The 16,820-nt window shown below is 31.6% G+C and overlaps 1 protein-coding gene across 1 annotated transcript; it reads right to left on the bottom strand.

Annotated features, from left to right (window-relative positions):
• Positions 1-680: 680 nt before the first annotated feature.
• LOC101206607 (wall-associated receptor kinase 2) lies at positions 681-6,959 on the bottom strand. Its single transcript, XM_004139824.3, has 4 exons — positions 6,399-6,959; positions 5,730-6,042; positions 3,803-3,973; positions 681-2,023 (listed from the first exon to the last, which is right to left on the bottom strand). Exons 1-4 carry the CDS (start codon positions 6,957-6,959, stop codon positions 831-833), a joined length of 2,238 nt encoding a protein of 745 aa, XP_004139872.1. The 3' UTR covers positions 681-830.
• Between the last annotated feature and the right edge of the window lie 9,861 nt (positions 6,960-16,820).

A 16,820-nucleotide genomic window follows, 5' to 3' on the forward strand; every position in this document is an offset into this window, starting at 1 on the left:
ACCAAAATACCCACATTCACAAATTGTAATTATTTCAATATTTGCATTCTTATCAAAAGTCTTTCCAAAGTAATTAATTTGTTATATGTACTTATGAGTCTGTATTAATTCATACGTGTTAATAACGTATCCAACCATTATCCTAACATCTCCTAATATCTCACGATTTAACAACTTTATTCATTTTTTTTATTTCAAGCTAAATCTCAACGCATGTTAATTGTCTGAATCTCCGCCCCAAATTAGTTTCGTATAATATCTTAATCTAGTTTTTAAATTTGAATTTTTAACTCATAGTCAATCTCCACATTGATTTGTTTTTCCTCATTCTCTTATGTATCATCTTTAAGTTTCTTGTTCTTCGATACATTTGAAATAATTACTTTTGAAGGGAAATACCTCTTCTTTAAGTTAAAGTTTCGTTTGTTTTAGATTTGTTAAGTGGTTCATTTTTCAGTCAATTCATGTAGCTCTCAATCGATCATTGCATATTGCATTCATCATGGTCTTCTTCTCTTTCGTCTCTTTTGATTATAGAAAAAAATGGTTTTAAAAGGATTTATTATTTTGTTTTTTCCCAAGAAAATAGGCCAAGAGTATCTCATAATACTCATAACAAGTTTTAAAATGTTTTACAGTTCTTTTAACTTTTAATCCGAAGATTGATAGGGTTCTTGACATATTCCAAATTTGGTAGGGAGAGACTAAAACTTTATAATTTAAAGCTAAAATTTGTACACGATTGTGAGTAATTAAAATCCTAATACATTTGAACATTGAATTGAAGGAAGATGGGAAAAAATAGGATTGTAAAACCAAAAAACACAAATTTACCTGGCAGGATGTTGTTTTGGTATCATTTGGTTAATGGGGAAGAGAAAACTATCAAATGGAATTTCCTTTTTATGTTCTTCAATGACCAAAACCTCTGCTTCTTCTTCAACAGATGAAGATTTATCATCAACAATCCATGGATGACCCCACGCCATTTGACACAATCCTTCAAGCTCTGCACCAACTTCCTTCATACTCGGCCTTTCTTCTCCCTTCACCCTCAAACACCGCTTTGCAAGGCTCGCAACTTCCTTCACTTGTTCCTCATCCACATCGCTGCCTAAACCTTTATCAAGAATTTCTCCAAGACGATTCTGCTTCATAGCGATTAGAAAATGCATCGATAGATTCCGTTCTTCCTCCGATCGGCTGAAGGACAGAGGAGCTTTTCCAGTCATCAATTCCGCCAGAACCACGCCAAAGCTGTACACGTCGCTCTTCTCCGTCAGTTGACTGGTTTGCAAATACTCTGGATCTAGGTATCCGAGAGTTCCTTGCACAATCGTGTTCAAATCCACCTGATCTAACGGGACGAGCTTCGAAGCTCCGAAGTCGGAGACCTTGGCGGTAAAATTCTCGTCGAGGAGAATGTTGGTGGACTTGACATCCCTGTGAATGATGGGAATTGAGGCAGAGGAGTGAAGATAGGAGAGAACTCCGGCGGTTTCGGAAGCGATTTTGAGGCGGGTCTTCCAAGGAATGGAGCGTTGAGATTTTCTCTTGTGAATGTGATCGAATAGGGTTCCGTTGGAGACGAATTCGTAGACGAGAAGAGGAACTTCTTCTTCCAAGCAACAGCCTAAGAGTTTGACTGTATTGCGGTGATTGATTTGGGAGAGAACAATGACTTCGTTAACGAACTGTTTGGTCTGGGTTTTATCGACGATCTTAGACTTCTTGATGGCAACGGCGGCGCCGTTAGGGAGGATGCCTTTGTAGACAGTTCCGAATCCGCCTTTGCCGACGATCCGGTCGTCGGAGTAGTTGTTAGTGGCTTTTTGTAATTCCTCTGCAGTGAAAATTTTAGCGGTTTGTGCAGCTTCGTCTCGGATGGGAAGTTGTTGCTCTAACATTAATCCTCCATTTCTTCGGAAGAATTTTGCTTTGAGTTTGATGAGCTTCCATCTCTTGAAGCCGATATATAACCAAGAGCAGCTTACCATTAGCCCCATTATACCCACCACCACCCCTTTGCACCAAAACATCCAAATTCATTATTGTTATTATTTACTTCAATTAATTTTCAATCATTTCTTACATTCAAAATCATTAATAAAGTATATTTGGTACATATTAAAATTATAATATAATTACAATATTTTGTAATAGTGTTTACTTAACAAATGTTACAAATTTATAATTCCTAGTATTTGATACTAACATAAATAATTATTTATCACGAATGTTTGATGTTGAAATGCACGAAAATGCCACAAAAATATGATCATATGAAAAACAATTATTCTTCCTAAAGCTTGTTATAAATATATGCACTTGAGCCTCCAAAATTTTAAACCTATACGTTAGAGAAGACATTTTTTTCTACATTTCGGTTATGCTCCTACAGTAGCAATATAAATTTTTTAAAAGTATTATGCACTTATGTAATGTCTTTTCGTGACTGAATGAGATAACAAGTTTTTTATTGAAAAAAATTATGAATATAAGTCAACTTTCCTTAAAATGATTGTTGTAAGTCTTAAAAATGGTGGATGAAAAATCATGAATCTTGACCAACTGCAATAATCTCATTCCATGAAGTGAATGACAAATTTGATAAATGTGATTGATGTTGTGACTGTGGTAGAGGAAGAAATAATCTTTCGTGGTTGGTCGTTATAATCATCAAAGTTTCAAAAGAACCACATAAAATGATGATCATACAAGAAAAAGAGAAAAATGTAGAAGCAGATTTTGGATATCAAATTAAAGATATATTTAACCCATTCGATATGACAAATTTGGATGTTGTAGATTTTTTTAATCTCATAAAAAGAAAATTGACATATTTGATAAAATAGCAAGTTTTTCTTTTATGGTTATATCATAAATCGAATGTGATTCAAATATGGATTAAATTAAATATAAGATATTTAATTTAAGTTAATTTAATTAGTGGAATTAAAACTATAGGTTGGGTAGAAAATGTTAATTGAAACATGATTTAAATGAAATAATTAGTTAGATAGAATTTATTATAAATTATCACAAAACATCGATAAACATCAATTGAGATTCTATCATTTAATAGACTTGATAAGCATCAATAGAAATCTATCAATGTTTAATAGACACTACTATACACTAGCACTGATAGACATTGATAAAAGTCTATTAACATCAATAAGTTTTTATCATTGATAACATCTGAAATTTTGATATATTTTATAAAAGTTTTGATCAATTTTACTATATTTGAAAATGTCCCTTAATTAATTAATAAATATTAAAGTAATTAATTAATTAATTAAATTATTTAAGTTAAAATCTTATTTTGGTTCCTGAATTTTGTATCTTGTTCTATTTTAGTTCCTGAAGAAATAATGATGTGAGCTCTATATTTGGATAATTAGTCTCTAGATTCATCATATTAATTAAATTGATAAATAACACCAATAAATCTTACTAATTTATTTTACACATCTTTTATGTCAACATCACACTTTGAATCAAATAAAATCAAAATTAAAAATTTTATATTTAGTACACAGTCTTGAACTAAATAACCGTTTGAAAAATAAATTGCAAAAGAAGAAGAGAAAAAAGATGATGGAAAGGAAAAGAAAAATTGGAGAAGGAAAGAGTGAAGAAAAAAATGGAAAGGAAGAAAAACCTAAAATATTAAAAAAGAAAAAAGGCGTATGTATGATTTTTTTTTTTTTATTACACTTACGGGTAATATTTTGATATTTTATTATATTTATGAAAAAATTCAAAAACAAATAAGAAAAAGAAAAGAAAGACATACCAAAATATAGTATAAGAACATGAGGATGGCGGCGGCGGCGAACACAACCAATGCCGTTCTTTCTCCCATCGCCGGAGTATCCATGTGGGCATTTACATTCATAACTTCCTACTGTATTTGTACACGTATTTGTACACTCATTCTCATTAGGATCATCACATTCATTTTTGTCTGAGCAAATTAAAAAAACAAAATAATTAAGGAATAGTTGTAAATTTAGCAATTAAATTCAAAATAATTAAGTATATAGCAACATTTTTAAAAAAGGGCAAATATAGCAAAAAAATTATTGCTATATCCTTAATGATAGAGTCTATCACTGATAGACCATGTTATAAAACTTGGTCTATCACCGATAAATCATACGAGTCTATCAGTGATACAAGTCTATCCGCGATAGTTTTGCTATATAAACCCCTTTGAATTTGTTCTTAATTTCTTTTTCGATCAATGAGTTTCTTCTTTTATTCAAACTCTCTCAATATTTCTTTTGGATTTTTGTTTTTGTTATGTTCAAAAGTTTGGAATCAGTTGTTATATTTTTCTTGTTGTTTACTTACTGCTAGTGTCATCTACATTGTTTCGGCTCGTTTGCACACATAAAAGCTACAAAAGAGGAGGAAGATGATGAAATGGATGCTTACCTAAGCTTTGAAGATGATGACAACGGAGATGGTTCTAATAAGGAAATAGGTAGTTACCCAATCAATATACCTTCCATTTAATAATCTTTCATTTAATAGTGAAAGGTATTTTTTAAAAAAGTAAAGGATCTCCCGACACACAAAATGAAGCATCGGAAGATCTTAGACATCTCTCAACACCATATAGACAGTGTTGGGAGATGTATTTAGGATCTCCCAATGCTTCATTTTGTGTTTCGGGAGATCCTCTTCTGACTCATTTCATCCAACTTTCGTTATGACACGCATTTATGTGTCAGAAGATCCTTTTTCGATGATTTTGAGTATATCTCCCGACAATTTTGTGTGTCAGAAGATCTTATTTTTCTTGTAGTGTCCTGTTCACGTGAAATTATCTTTGGATCTGCATAGGTAAGAGCAGTTCATCAGCGTTGATCTAACAAGCCTCCCTTTTTAGGGATAAGATCAAGTAGATATAACTGGAGACATAGGGTGCAAGACGAAATTCACTTTAACCTACCTTAGGGTTGAATGGTAAAAGTCATAAAAAGTCAAATAATTTACTTTTAACTTTGAAAAGTCAAACTTTGAAATGAATGCAAATTGGTGCTTGCAATGAAGACATTTTACCTTTGGTTTAAAGTTAGTGGATAATTCCACATTTTGTTGAATAATCCCACTAATGCTAGGGGGTTAGATACTGTCATTCGATGAAGACAAAAAGCTCATTAGAGAAAGTGGATTTTGAGTTGTTAGGTTGTATTGTTGCAGTCAATTTCTTATAAAAAGAGTCTTACAATTCATTTAATGGGATGAAATTTTTGGGTTCTAGTAGAAATTAGGTTGTTCATTTCTTCTTTAAACCTCTTCACTAAAAGAGATTTGATTTCTCCTAATACCAAACCCTAATCAATAATTTCCATCTTTTCTCTCTCTTTCGATTCCTTCATCCATCGAGTCCTACAACCTGGTTTTGAGTTCGGAGCATAGGTGGGTCAATATATTCTAGTGGTGGTCCCGTTGAGTTTGTGTGAAAATTTCAAGTAAACGGAGCTATGAAGGTAAAAATTAGTTATTTGACCTTAATTCAATTTAGTTGAGGGTTTCATGTGTTATTAGTGCAATCATGGTAATGTTGATCCAATTTCCACGTTGCATGACTAAAATCTATCACATGGTAGAGTATGATTTTCATTTTTAAAACCTAGATATCAAATATCAAATAGGAATGAGACTAAAGTTTTAGAAGCCAAAAATGGTATTTTCATGAATAATTCACGTACCTTGGCACCCAATGTGTGGCAAATATGGATTCCCAATGAACCCATCCAAGCACTTGCAGCGGTAACCCTCCATAAGGTCTCGGTTTAGGCAACTGCTATTTCCTTGACAGACATAGCTTTGGCTATCTATAGCCTCCAAACAGGACTCGTTGCCAACGGACCAGTCCAACACCGTCGACACGGTGGCGTTCGGGTAGTGGGGAACATAAGCCGATGAAAACTTAAACTCACTCTCTTCCACCACGAAGCCATATCCACATGAATATATATCCGATCCGTTCGTTATGTCACCCCCTGTGACCGTTACATGCATCTGTTTCACCCGTCTTATATGTTATTACATCGGCCACATGTTTTTTTTTCAAATGTCTATGAGTTCTACACAATATTATTAAGTAACATTGCTATGATTTTAGAGTTACGTCCAATATACAATCTCATATGTTAGAAAGTAATTTTCAAAGTTAAGTTTGTTTATAATTTTATTTCGAATAGGCCGGTAGTCTTGCTCTTATATATTACTAACTTATTTTACATCTTTTTTTCAAATTCATAAATGTCTAATGAACAATTACTTAAAAGTGACGATGATGTACAACCTCTAAAGTGATTCATTTATAACCTGACCTAAACTTAATGATAAAGTTTTGGTAATTTAGAAAACCTTACTTGATTCAATCCGCCGGGAATTGTCACTTGGCAACACCCGACGCCGGAGCACGACCCATTCGGCATATTACGGTAGCTACTACAGAATGACGCACATGCTGTTAAGTAATTCTCGTTTCCCTGGAAAGTGCCGCTGATCGTCGAGATAGTACTACAACCGATGACAGTGATGATGTTCTTCGTCGAGATGGTGAACTGGTTGGATTCGAGAAACGTTTCGTTTTTTCCAGAGACGTTCCCATTGCCATCAAAACAATAGTTGGCCACAGGACTTTTAATACCCAACTCCCCATCATCGACCGAAATACTCGTGATCGGAACATGGCGGACGAAGGGCTTGTTGGGATTAAAGGAGTCATTGCAAGTGACAAGAAATGCGTCATTGAGAGAGCATTCAGGAGTGAGCCCAAATGGGTAGGGAATCTCCACTTCACCGCATCGGTACAAGCAGCCTGGCAAGGCGATAGGCAACTGATCGTAAGCTACGTCGTTGTCAGCCTCCACGGAGATTATTAGCAGTAAAATGTAGAACCATGATCTCATCCCCCATGAAAAAGTCATGGATAATGGTTGAGAACCTGAAGATAAAAAGTTCACATATTATTGAAGAAATTACACGAGAAGGTAAAGAAAAGATGGAATATAACTTATAAGCCGTCGCTGGCCGGTTATAGTTTATAAAATGTCGATGGTAATTAACTTTATAACTCTAAACGAAAATGACAAAGATCTTTTCTGACAATTCCAATGATATGGAGAGGGAAGTCATTGTTGGTTGAGTTGTTTCGTCTTGTCGTTCGCTTTTGATCCTTTACCCACTGTGTTATGTGTCTTTGGTTATATCTCATCAATGTTTTTCTCAAAACGCCATTTTTGCCCATACAAATGTTGAAGTCCACATTCTTTTATTAATTCTTTTTTTAAGTTTAGTGTCCATCCTTTAATTTTCTTTTTATTAAACACACAAGTTTTTAAAATTAAAACTCCATTCATTTTTAAATTTTTTAAATTTTTAAATAATTATTAGACAAAATTGAAAATCTAGAATTTTATAGGATGACATTTTTTAAAAATCCACCTAATAGAAACAAACTTCAAAATTATTTCAATTATTTCAAAAAATAACAAAAGCTAATATATTCTTTTTATCAATTTTAACATATTTTATAAATATTTTGATTTATTTTGATATATCCCTAACTAAACCAAATATATATATATTTTCGATTATATATGCGTGAGCATAATGATTTTTTTTTTTATGGAATTTTAAGTTATGATAACTTTATCTATGCCCAACTTTAAATAATGTTTCACTTTTAATCTTACTCTTCAAATTTAATTGAGAAAAATACATTTTTAGTCGATGTATATGTTTATATATTTATATAGTAAAAAGGTGCATTAGGTTTCCAAAATTTTAAAATGTAATTTTTTAATCAAAATTTAAAAGTTTCATTGGGTTAATTTTGCCCTTTTTTACGTTTTGTTATATTTAATGGTAATGCAGAGATTTAAATATAAAAAATGAGATAAAATATACTTTTGGTCTATAAGATTTTATGTTAATGGCTAATTTATCGTTGAAGTTTCAAAAGGAATACTTTAATTCAAGTGAGATGCAGAAAATATTTTTACACGATCTCTAGACTCATTTCACCCCTTAGCTGACCAAACAAAAAATAAATAGAAAAATGAGATTGAGAATTAAGTTGTTGATCGGAGTAGGCTGATATGAAGTTTGAAATGGAACGCGGTTATATATTAATTTTAGGATTTTTAACTAAGATTGTCTAAAATGGTATACCATATTACAAGATTGACCCAAGATTTTCAAAATTTTCAGAAATGTCCTAAATTAACTAATATAGTATATTCCATTTGTTTATATATTCCACCTAATAATTATAGTATATATTAAATAATATGGTATATATTTTATGAATAAAAAGTTCTTATATCAATTTATTTATGTATTTTATTTAAATATTCATATCTTACGTAGTAAATAATATGTTATGTTTGAAACAATAGTAATTATGTATGAAAGTTGTTTATGTTACGTTTATAGGAACATGAATGAGAAAAAATTATGATGAATATATGTAATATAAGCTATTAAATTAAAACATCGGTTGTTTTTTTGGTATATGTAACATTGAGAAAAACTGATTATGTTTGTGATGTAGGGACTTTGATAAAAGAATTAAAGGTCCAGAAAGTTGTATATATATAAAAAAGTAGTTGAATGTTAACTTGGTTTATGAATAGTATATATGAATGAAAGGTTATGTTATCAATTTGTTAAATTGATTTATGTATTTTATTTCAAATATTCATATTATATGTAATAAATAAAAGTCGACTAATAAAAAGGAAAAACTAGTTCAACAAGAAAAGCTTGCACCTATCCAATCGGGTTTGTGTTTGGATTTGTTTCATAGGTCCGATGAATTTGGATTTTATTTAATTTTGGACTAATTAAATTAAGCCTATTTTTCCAATGGACTTGGCCCAAATTTTCATGTTAATTGGACCAAAAAAAACTAATTTAATTGATGAATACAAAAACACATATGACATCCAATTCCATTTATATCTTCAATTTCAATATACAACAATGTTCATTTTTAATTAGCCTCCAAACTCAATTATTTATAATTTGGTTATTGATTTGGGAAAAATAAAAAAGATTGGTCCAAAATTTCTTATTCAAGAGAATAACGTTTAAAATGCCTTACAAATGGAGAAATTGTTTTAAATATGTTTTGAAGGACTTGTAAAATCATCTCAATCTTTACCCCTAGATTTCTCCATTCATAGATATGTTTGTCATCTTTATAAACAATCATAATCATTCTTATAAATGTCTATTTTCGTGCATATATTGGGACAAATTATCCAAATGATTAAATTTCAAAATTTCTTATTGAAGAAAAGAATATTTTAATTATGAGTGAAGAAGAAGATGGAGGAATCTATCTTGGAATGCATTCAAATACTATTATATATATCTACAATGAAAGATATATTAGGGGCTACTGTCTAAAATATGATTCTCTATATACTATTGATGATACCACATTAGATACTATCTCTACCCCTATTTAATTCATACACCAAAATACTTAAAACATATATATGCACAGTTATGGAACAATGAAGTTTTGTACCAAAGTGAACAAAAGAAAAATAAAAGTGAGACTTTTCACTATATTTAATTCAAGTAGTAGTTTACATAAAAAGTTTCTCTATGATATTCCTCTCTTATTTTTCACTTTTGGTCAGATCATGATCCACCCCATCATCTTTACAAGAGGTTTTTCCAATGATCAAACAAAAAATAATAATCTAAACCAATATGTTATGTCCATCTATTAATTTTATTATCAATCCACCATGAAAAGCCCATCGGAGCTCATGCCACTGAACTGTGGCAGCTCCGCCACGTTGCCCCGCTCGTCCTTCAGTCCCTCAGTTTTCCCTTCGTTTCGGGTGAGAAATTATTCGTCACGCCTGGAACAGACCGACGCAGGACAGAAATTTAAAACTACATTTTGTTTCTACATAAGGAAGCGACCTGCATTACGACGGTCTGACTGAATAATTTGCTCTCAACAAGCAAAAAGTATCAACTTCCTCGAACCACCGGAAACCTAAACGTTACCGTCCTTTGCTGGCAGATTCCCGTTAACTTTCATAGGTTTAGAAGAAGACGGAGCGACGGTGTTTGTCCCTTTGGACGGCGCAGACGATGGAGAGGGTAACTTCTTAGGCAACATCTGCTCCCAATACGGTGTTGGAACTCTCGCAGCGTCTGTGGAAATGGAGGTGAGAGCGAGAACAAGTGTTAAGAAGAGAATGAATCTAAAGTTGAAAGAAAGTAACATGGTAATATGATGGAGTTAGAGGATTTGGATCTGGATTTTAGATGTTTGGTGATTGATCAAAATAGAAATGAAGGATAGAAGGTTTTTGAGTGGGTATGGAAGGAGACATGGTGAGTAATGTAAGGAAAATGCCAACTAGTTTTGTTATTGAAAAGGTATGACAATGGCAGACCAAAAGAGAATTTGATTATTCTTGCCTATCATGTACCTCATGTTATGCCTTTCATTACCTAATACCACAAAGGAATAATCTCGGTTTCACCAAAGTTCTTAAGCTTTCATAAAATATTATGAAATTGGAAACCTTTGTTGAAAAGTTGATGAAAGATATAATATGAAAATTAGGGTATGTATGTTCTTTTGAATTTTTATTTATGGGTTTGAGAGAGAGAAATAATCTTTGCTGTCAGAGTTGTTATTTTGAAAGTGTGTGGCTTAAGTAGTAATTATGAGTTATGCCACACGTAGAAGTTTAGCTTAGTTTTCTTTACTTTAAGAATTATTAATCTTGACATTTTGGCATGTTTAATTTAAACCTATATATGCTTTTAGTTATCACTAATACAATAATTTTTATTTGTTCTTTCCTAACTTTATTGCTAATTAATTATATATAAAATATGCTTATTTAATCATTACATAAAATTAGTTCTAATTATTACTTTAGTCACTCAAAGTTTCAGTGAGTTCTAGATTTCAATTTAGTCCAATTTTGTTTGACCTAGATAGATGAAAAAGTGGCATGATTTTATTTTAAATATTTTAGGTTTTGTTTCTTAAAACAACTATTTCGAACCAATTTATATTGAATTGGATTTTGATCATGAATTTCGAAGAAAACAAAATGTTATATATAACAAATAGAGTTGTTATTATTGCAATACATATAGATTTATCTTTTCTTCTACCAAGATTTTCTAAAATCCTTTAACTTTTTCATGTCATTTGTTTGATAATGCTTATTATCATATTTCGTGTATTTTTTATTATCAGTAAAGTGTAAATGTAAATTCGGATTTGAGTTGTTATTTACTTTAACCACACATAGATCATATGAGATTCAAATCTTTCATTTTTCTTCCTAAAAGATACATACCTTGATGCTGAGAAAGATGTATGTGTTAATTAATATTCTCTTCATATTGTTGCAAACATGAGGGTGTTGGTATGCTATACAAAGGGAAAGAAAACTATACAATATATAAAACGAACACCAAATAACTAGTTTATAGAGTGATCAACACACTTGAAAAACTTGCATTTATGAAATTTTAATCATATCCTATAAATCCCCCATCCCTTCATTCATATTATTGTCTATCATGGTTTTATAAAGAAAAATATTTTTTGAAAATATATGAACCATTTCTCAAACGTTATAGATTTTTTAGTACAATAATTGGTGGAGTTTTCAAAATTTCTAATATTATAGACTTTTTAGTACAACAATGATAGAGTGGAGGTTTAATCTTCAATATGTTATTACTAATTGAGCCAAATTCATTTTCACAACTACAATTTTTTTTTCTCTAAACAAATAATGTATATTTATTTATTGTAAATAGACTAATAATTAATAATTAAGGTAATTACTAGATATTAATCTTTTATTTACTTGACTCTTTCTTTCTTTTTTTCTTATGTTGAGAAACTTTGTGTGTGTGATGTTGTTGAGTGAAATGATAAAACTCAATCAAACATATAACAATCTCAAATGAATTAATTTCACAAAAAGATATGAATTTATAAAAATAAAGTAGCTTTGGTTTACTTAGGTTATATTATTATGCATTATTTTGCAAGCCAGCCTTAAACCTATAACAAAACCACTCATGTGTATATATATATATATTATACATTGTGGTTGAACAAAAAAGCAGTTTTCAAGCCCCTGTGGTTGCACAAACAAAGGAGACTTGTTTTAAAATTAAATAAGAGTTAATGTAGTTGTGCTGGGCAACAGTGAAAAGTGGAGCTGATTTGAAGTTCAATGGATGCAGTTTTTGACACAATGTTGTATGCCATTTAGCCAACAAAACAAAACTATTATATAACATAAAGTTTAGTTAATTAATTAATTAACATCCATCGTGCTACTGTGAATGAGAAGAATTCAAGTCGTACTATATATTACTTAATCAAAAATGAGAGGTCCATTATATTACTATTGTAATGGCCATAACTTTTTAGCTTAGTTTTATATGATATTTAGAATGGAAGAGAGTGCATGTGGTTTTCTATATTATATTGTTCTTCCTTCATTTCTTTTAGGGTTACTGTTTTCTTTCCCAATATATTTATTCTAATTGCCATCAATATTTGCTCAACCAATGCGACCATATTCAATGATAATAAAAAGTTCAATACATAAAATGAAATTGAAAAAAGGCAAAAGTATTATAATTAACAATACAACAAATTTGCCCTTTCTCGATGACAAAATCCATTAGAAAAGTTCCAAAAAAAAAAAAAAAAAAATTTGATATATTTTCACCATAGTCAAGGTCGTCGGAATAGCATTGTTGGACAGACTATGTCCAGACGAAAATGAGTTAAAAATGGAGAGGGTTCTCCCAAAGCCAATAATCGGACATGAGAAAATTTGATAATTATAAGCATTGTTGGACAGACTATGTCCAGACGTTAGCTCACATATTTGAGCATTAAGAAATATCTCATTTTTCGTCTATGCATTTTTATGTCATCTAAAAAATTTCGAATAAATATTTTACGATACAACGTTGTTTAATTTCTTTTTTTACTCTTTAAATTTAGGGTTGCGATGGGATTTATTTTTCAAATATATGCATTTTCTTTTTGTAATTTCATAAATATAGTAAAAATCTTACAAAAATGTTGACAAATAAACTAAAAACTTCAACATTTAATCAACTTTCTTTTATAACATTAACACCAAAATAATATTACATATTATCTTGAATATTACATAACTGAAACATTTACACAAAAATAACATCATATAGAGACTATCTTCAACATTACATATTATCTTCACCTTGAAGATTACATAATATCCACAAAATATTAACACCAAAATACAAATTTAAATAGTTGATCTAAAGCTACAAAATAATTAACTTTATATAAAACTTAAAAATTTTGAACTCAAACCCAAGCATGGTTTATACATTTACTCCTACCAACTTAATTTAAAGTCATTAATTGATCTCAATAACCTAACAAAATTCAAAATGCACTTCCTCCCTCACTGCACTATAAACTCGATGGATGAAAGTCAATGTATAACATACATCAATCTCAAATTCAATGCATTTATTCAAATAGTAATCTCAAACCCAATATAAATTAAAACTTAAATTTAAACACAATTATGCATTTATCTTCGTACCAACTTTAAAGCCCATATATATTTCAATGCTCAACGGCTAATTCAACTCAAACTTAAACATATTTCTACATTTACTCCTATACCAACTTTAAACTCAAGCACATCTCTAGAAATGAAATAAGATTTTATGAAAATAAATAAGAGTCATATTTTGAAACTTAAGCTTGTCGCATGTAGAAATCATGAACATTGTCATTGTTTCTATGAATACTTTCATTGGTAGATAGTATGTGATCAAGGAATGAATAGCCTAGATGCAAGTTAGAATTAGGAAGCATGTTGAGAAGTTTAGTGACTGATAACTTATAGAAATACAAATTATTATAGCCTCTTTTATTAGAATAATAAGGTCAAAAAAGAAAAAGAATAAGTATGTCAAAACGCGTAGTTTATATTGAAATTACATAAATACTTAGAGAAGGATTCTACATAAGGTTTCACGCTTGTTTCACCGTGTTTACAATGTCTTAACGCATTATTAGTAAGAAAGAAGAAATGAGTGAATCACAGGGGATCTCGCACCAGCACTGTGTGTTTCGGTTAGTAAATAACCCTATTAGGTGAGAAGATCGAAGTACAACAAAGGAAAGCGGTTCAATAAAAGACAAGAGTGGGAGTGGGAGATGATGTGACTCGCAACAGACACCTTTCGATTGACGACGCTGACATGCTTAGAAGAATAGAAATTTCCCGTTGAAAGTTGCCTATAAAAGAACTCCACCCCCACCATAACAAAAGAGGCATGTATGGGCCAAGAGGCCAGACATCTGACTAGATCGGTCGAGAGTTTCGAGTGGACTAAAACCTAGAGAGAAAAAGGCAGAAAGGAGTAGCCTTTTCGCCATTTGTAAAATATTTTCTTCTTCTTCTCTAATCAGCCATAAAAGTGAGAACTGAGCTTTCGATAGGAGAAGAACCTATTTTTCATCTGCCCCCTAACTTGTAATATTCTCCATCTTCTAATTTGTCTTCAATGTATGTATTTCTCTGTGATATATGTGTTCATATTGTACAATCAACGAACTACATTCTTTAATATATTGCATGATTATACCTTTTCAATCTATCGTGTCTTGACTTTTCATTCGTCAATTTGTTATTAGAAGTTAAAGTTTGTGATGAATTTTGATAAGAAGTTGAGTTTATGATTCTTGTCGGGTTAGTTGAGCTACGCTCATCGCTTGACCAACGTAAATCACCAACTACCCAGAGGGAAAGTAACAAGGAAAAGGCTAGGAAGAGTTTGGCACCTCCTCTATAGTGAGATAACTTGTGCAATTTGTATCCCAAGAGATGAACAAGTGTGGGCGCTAGGCGCTGAGAGGTTGTTGTCCTTAAAAGTGAAGCTCTACAAGTATTAGAAGCAAAAACTTCTAGACATAACTTGCATCAGTATGCTTAGTCACTTGGATCTCCAGAGGTGAGCAAGTGTGGCGTTTAAAGACTTCCAGAGAAGTTCGCCTTAATCATAAGCTGGTGAAGAAGCAAGTAGTGTCTCATCAAGGCTATCATATTACTTAATCATCTAATAATTCGTAGACCTTCCTTCAATCCCTTCTCACATACAAGTTAGTTCGAATCATCGCTCATAATTCATCTCTTATCCCTTTTACAGACTCTCTAGGCGTAGATAGGAGTTATAGTTCATTCTTACATTCTTTATACTATTCAATTTATTCTTTTATACCGTTTGATTGATAAGTAAAAACTCTAGAACTAAGTTTTGATATCAATTCCCTATGTTCGACTTTAGATCACCCAGATTAACCTTTTTCTTCGCTTATACTTGGGCAAGCAGTAGGAAAACTTGTATCCAGCAAGGCTTGTGTGTGTGTGCGACAATGAAGTACATAGTGAGTATTGCACGTACAATGATCATGACCAATGACTTATCGCATAGAATTAATTGTACCTTTGAGGCATAACTTAACTTACGCGGCACCTCAACCAAGTGCGTGGCGTCGTTGGTTAACTAAACAAACAATTGAAACCCCTTAACAAACCCACACACAAAACCAACCAATCGAGACTAGTGATTGCATCAAAAGTTTTGAATTTCTCACTTTATCCACAGAGCTATGCTTGAAAAACAAGCATGATTCTAAATTTAGGGTGATAACCGGTTGAAATATAAGTTATAATTACTTAGCATTTCATATAGAACAATCAGGTATAAATGAGATAAAAGTAAGATGACACATGGTAATTCTTGTGAAAATGTGAACTATGTGATCTATTAACTACAAAAGACAAAACATTGTTTATCACGATTTTTTCTTGTCTACATGCAGGATTTTAGCAAAAAGATGATAAAAGTGAAATGAAGAAACTAATCTAGGCTATTCAAGTTGTTAGTGTCACCCAACTATATGATAAACATAAAGATACCAAGCGATATAAATCACTAGATGACAAAAAAGTTGGTGAGAGTGCCAGTAAAGTACTAAGCGACATTCAAAATGATGCAAATAATAATTAGCAAAGCAACGTTGCATTGTCTTAGAGTGTTAGAAGAATTTATTGCAAAATCAGGGTCATGTTCAAACGCGCCAATAATCCAGCGCCTATAAATAGACCGCCTAAGCTTAATTCATTTGTGTGAGTGTGGTATCATGTGGTGGAGTGTGAAAGAATGGAGAAAGAAAAGATTTGAGCCTTCCATCTCTAATCCTTGCCTGTTCGTTGTTGTCATCCCTAACCTTTCTTCTATGTATCTATAGGTGAGAGCTTAGAGTGTGAGAGCAGGAAGGAAAACCACTATATTTCATTCCCCTAACTTTGTAAAGTGGACATCAATGGAGCCAAGGAATGTTTAGAGAATGCATTTTGCGACTCAACGTGTTTCTAATTCTCTCCATGTAATTTTTACTTTAGTTGCATTTTTATTATGAAGGCATGTAGTTAGTTTAATCTAGAATGCATATTCGAACTTGACTCAAACATTTATACTTCATTGTTCAAAAGGTCATGACTTAACCTCATAATTTAAGCAACAATTTTCCTACGTTCAACTCTAGACTCACCTAGAACCTATTTAAGTTTACATTTGGATTTGAATATAATAACTTGTAATGCATGCATAATCATTATTCATATCACTTTGTCGCATACTAAGCATCTCATCGGACGACACATAATGAACTCTACATCCCTTACACATTT

Source organism: Cucumis sativus, chromosome 7 (genome assembly GCF_000004075.3).
Source record: "Cucumis sativus cultivar 9930 chromosome 7, Cucumber_9930_V3, whole genome shotgun sequence".
NCBI classification, from domain to species: Eukaryota; Viridiplantae; Streptophyta; class Magnoliopsida; order Cucurbitales; family Cucurbitaceae; genus Cucumis; species Cucumis sativus.

Bases quoted from the DNA above. Each gene is read 5' to 3' on its own strand.
- LOC101206607 (XM_004139824.3), bottom strand. From the start codon at position 6,959: ATGACTTTTTCATGGGGGATGAGATCATGGTTCTACATTTTACTGCTA. The intron at 6,043-6,398 runs GTAAGGTTTTCT...CGGGTGAAACAG, and splicing joins TTCCCGGCGGATTGAATCAA to ATGCATGTAACGGTCACAGG. The intron at 3,974-5,729 runs GTACGTGAATTA...TAATTTGCTCAG, and splicing joins GCCACACATTGGGTGCCAAG to ACAAAAATGAATGTGATGAT.